The sequence below is a fragment of the Ipomoea nil genome, unplaced genomic scaffold (genome assembly GCF_001879475.1).
Source record: "Ipomoea nil cultivar Tokyo-kokei standard unplaced genomic scaffold, Asagao_1.1 scaffold1622, whole genome shotgun sequence".
Lineage (NCBI taxonomy): Eukaryota > Viridiplantae > Streptophyta > Magnoliopsida > Solanales > Convolvulaceae > Ipomoea > Ipomoea nil.
Window position 1 is genome coordinate 422,897 of NW_017618050.1, and position 4,384 is coordinate 427,280.

General features: G+C 47.9%; 1 protein-coding gene across 1 annotated transcript; it reads right to left on the reverse strand.

Annotated features, from left to right (window-relative positions):
- Nucleotides 1-793: 793 nt before the first annotated feature.
- Nucleotides 794-1,745, reverse strand: LOC109191427. Its single transcript, XM_019342087.1, has 2 exons — nt 1,007-1,745; nt 794-969 (listed from the first exon to the last, which is right to left on the reverse strand). Exon 1 carries the CDS (start codon nt 1,672-1,674, stop codon nt 1,069-1,071), a length of 606 nt encoding a protein of 201 aa, XP_019197632.1. The 5' UTR covers nt 1,675-1,745; the 3' UTR covers nt 794-969; nt 1,007-1,068.
- Nucleotides 1,746-4,384: the final 2,639 nt, after the last annotated feature.

Sequence of the window (4,384 nt, forward strand, 5' to 3'; positions counted from 1 at the left end):
TATCCAAGATTGAATTTATTTGAGAAGTCTTGCATAACACCTGAGTAACTATTGCGGCTCTTCTGTCCGTAGACAATATCTTCATTAATTTGAACTGGATATCATGGTTCAGATCTCCTTCGTTGCTCAGGATAAGATAAACATACGCCATGATCAATTAAATCGTTTCACCTTAATGAAAAAAGAACTCGCCAAAGAAATGAGAGGGAATAACTCGCCAAAGAAGCGAGAGGAAATAACTTATCAAAATAATTGATGGAAAAAGTGAAAAACACATATATGTAGATAAAAAAAAAACAGAACTCCACGCCTTCTCCTGTCAAGAAAACACCACGCCTTCTTGTCCTTGATCAAAGCACAAAACTTCTTGTCCTTTTTCAGAACTCAAAGCCTTCATTGCCTAGATTCAAGAAAAAAATACTGACACAAAGTCTTCTTTTCCCTTTTTGTTGAAAAATAAGCGTTGACAATGGTGAGGGGCTTCTTGATTAGATATGGTGCTGGAAGTTGTGAAACTAAAAAACAAAATACAAAGGAACTATGAAAGTATGAGACCGCTGGCCAAGGACAGAGTCGGTCAGTGGACGACGGCCACACTATGAAGGAATGACAAGATGCAAGGTTTGGGAGGGCATAGAGGTTTTTTTTTGCAGTTTACGGGGGGCAGTTTATGAAGATAAAAAAAATAAAAAATTATAGTTTACAACAATACCATACTTATATATTGTAATATAGTGCAATTTTAATTAAATATGCACAATGAATAATAATGACATATGTAAAGGTAAATATAAAATTTTAACCATAACTGATTTTATAATAACATAAACTTTTTTACATTGTACATATACACATTACACACTACAAAGCCCCAAATTGATGCACTGCATCACATACAAACATATATATGATATGAACTTTCTCCCAAACAAAGGGTAAAAGTTGTTTGTTTTTAGGATCATATATATAATTATTACTATTATTTTTTTTTAAAGAAAATTATTATTATTATACAAAACAAAATGAAAGATCCGTTATATATTATGAAATGCGCTTGCTTCTTAGCTCTTAGAAGCGGACGCCGCCATACCTCGCCGCCGCCGCGGCGCTGTCAACGGTTCCATAGGATTCCCTCCGAGGCGGTGGCACGGTTCCCCACCTGCCGTACCGGCTCTTCGCCTCTTCGCTGTCAATGGTTTCTCGCCTACCGTAATACGGCGGCGGCGGCACCTCCACCCCGGCGGACGAATATTTCCCGGCCGGCGAGCCAAAGTGCAGAATCTGCTGAGTTGCCGTGGCGGCGGCGGAGGTAGCGGCAGCGTACTTACCGTGTTCCTGCATGGTGTTCCAGCTGCTACTCTTGGGGCGGCTCACTTCCCTCCTGATCTTCTCGAACAGATCTTGATCCTCGTCGCCGGCGACGTTGGAAGCATAGGCATGATGGCGGCCATGGCCGCCGCCCCTGATGAGATGCTCGCTCAATTGATCGATGCCGCCGCCTCCCTCGGCCGCCTTAACCACATAGCCCTGCAAGCCGTTCATGTTGCTCATGTATCCTAGAGGCGTTCTTCTCCCCTGAGCGTCCACTAGGACCGGGCGGCACACGTGATCGCCGCCGCCATTGCCGTTGCTTCCGCCTGTTCTGCAACTGCTGTAGTCATAATAACTAGCCATAATTTGATGAGCTACCAAAAGCTTTCTGTTTTATCTGCTCTGTTGTTTTGTCTTTTGAGTTCTGAGAGGGTAATATAAAAATCTATGTGCTTATATAGTACAACTGGAAAAGGGAGTCTCCAATCCTGACTAGACATATTTCAAAAGCATCCAACCATGTGTTCCACGTCGACTTATTCTCCTTTGATTTACCCACGCAGTATACACTTTGAGTTGTTAGGAATCTATAGTCGTAGTTATAGTCAGGCCTATTTTTATATTTTTGTTGTCCTGTTCGGATAAATAAATGAGGCCCTACAAAAATCAAAATTACTAATATCATATTTTTTTATTAAATTTATACTATTCTAATCAGATATCAACCAAGGAAAAGCATATTCGGAGAGACCGTTTCTCTCTAATGTAGAAACTGTCCCCATGTCCGTTTCTGCTCATACGAAAAATTTCAGTAGTGTTCTGCATTGATACGTATTCACACGTATTTGAATGAATATTTAACAAAATTTGAAAGGATTAAAGAAATAATAACAATTTTATTACTGATAGTGTTAATTGCCACGTAAGCGATAATTAACTAACACAAGACCAATTAAAGCAAATAATCTCTTTTATTGATCGAGGTGAAGGTCCTAAGTACAATCTAAATGGCTGCTCTGGTACCGACTGACTGCGGTCGGGATGCTCTGATAACAGCCTATCGATCGTCCAAAAGATCCTCACACTGTCGCAATGGCGGGTATTTATAGCCGCGGCGCCGGAGACACAAACCCGGCTTTCCGGCCAGCCCCACACATGGCAGACACGTGTCGTCCTCCCTGGCGCCCTGCTGTCAACGCCTAGCGTCGACACGTGTCACTCCTCAACTCTCTTGTCGAAGTGTTACCGCTCGGGATTGACCAGCTCGGTCGGGCAATGCCCGGTTGGGAACCGACCGGACCTTCCTTAAGCATTTCGCCCCGTGACCTGCAAAACGAGTAGAACAAATATAAAGGCATACCGGTCGGGAGGGCCAAGGTCGATCGGGGTATTCCCTATCAAGAGCCCCCCAGCCCGTGCCTTTTTGACCGTCCAGGAAAAAACGGGGCGGGATGAAGAAGCCCAACCGTCGGCCGCCAAACCGACCGGCCAGCTGTCATTCCCCCCCACGCCACGTGTCGACGACTACCGGCCTCTGCGACCGCAACGGTCACCTCGGAGTCAGGAACGGTCGCGTCACGCACGTGGGTTGGTTTCCCGCCTAAACGCTCTCCTATAAATAGGCCTTTGAGGCCCTCATTTGAACTTTCTTCAACCTACTGAATCGATCGGTATACTCAGAGAGCCCCGAGCGAAGCACTTCAGCAGAGCAGTCGAGCAAAGAGCTTCCAAGTTTTCTCATCCAAGCATCTTCAATCGGTATGTTCTCTAGTCCTTAGCTCTTACTTAATGCTTTATGTTTCGTAGAGCGGTTGGTAGGTTATAACTAACTGACCCAAACGTCCCGAGTCCCATACTAACCCCGACCGACCTTTAGGTAGATCGAAATGACAGATTCTGATAGTCAAAACGTCTCGGTCGCGGACTACGACGAGGAGGTCGAGTACATCAGCGACGAAGAGATAGACATCATATCTTATTCACCCGAGGTCGTCCAACGACCAGGAAAAACCCCCGAGCAGCGGGAGTCATCGAGCTCGTCCGGGACGTCGGGGTCTAGCTCGCGCGGGTCGGGAAGCTCAGACCGAGAAAGAGGGGAGACCTCAACGAGCGGGCGAGGTTCCCCGGCCGACGACGTTAGGGAAACGCCGACCCGGGTGATAGGGGATCACCCGAAAACCGTCCCTCGCGGGGGCGATCAAGAGAATGCTCCAGGGCCGACCGAGGAAGAAACGGCTGAGCCGGCTGCAGCGGCGGCCGATGAGTTCGAGTTCTTGAACAGCGAGAATGTCGAGCAGCAGATGAGCCGACTGACTAAGGGAGAAGCGGCCAGGATTGCCGAGAAACTCGGGGGTCGGGTGGAGTTTGACAGAAGCCGGAAGCTCGGGAACATCATCGACCGGCATCTGGGAAAGTGGATCGGGATGCACTACGACTCCCTGATGGCCCCGATCGCTATTCCCTTCCCACCTCTTCTGACGGCCTTCTTGGGGTATTACTGGGTCGTCCCGGCTCAAATCTGCCCCAACTCGCACAGGATCCTCGCTTGCTTCCCCCAGATCTGTGCTCGGCATGAAGCGGCTTGCACGATGGAGTTATTTAACTTCATCTATCAGGTAAAGGTTCTCCCGGCCAGCTATGGAGGTGGCTTCCTGATGCTACAGTCCCGGGCGGAAATGTGCTCGATCGAGGGGTTGCTCGGGAACAATAAAGGATGGAAGAACAGGATCTTCTCGGTCAAGTATGACCCTTGGATCCTCCCGGTTGAGAGAGTTTGGAGCACTCATTTCCGCAAGCAAGTTACGCCGGTCGAGACGCCGGCCCTCAAGGCCACCGTCACTCGGATCTCGAGCGAGATTCACGAGTACACCATTTTCCGGACGGCCAAAAGCTACGAAGCGGCCAAGCTCCCGCCCCCCGTGTATTACCTCACGGAGAAGTACTTGCCCGTGCCGATGGGCGTGACGGTCGCGAAAGCTCCCAAACGAAAGAAAAAAGGTCTAACATAAACTAATTTCTCCCGATCCTAACTCCCCGAAAGATACCTCGCTTCCCGATCCAACCAACTTCATTT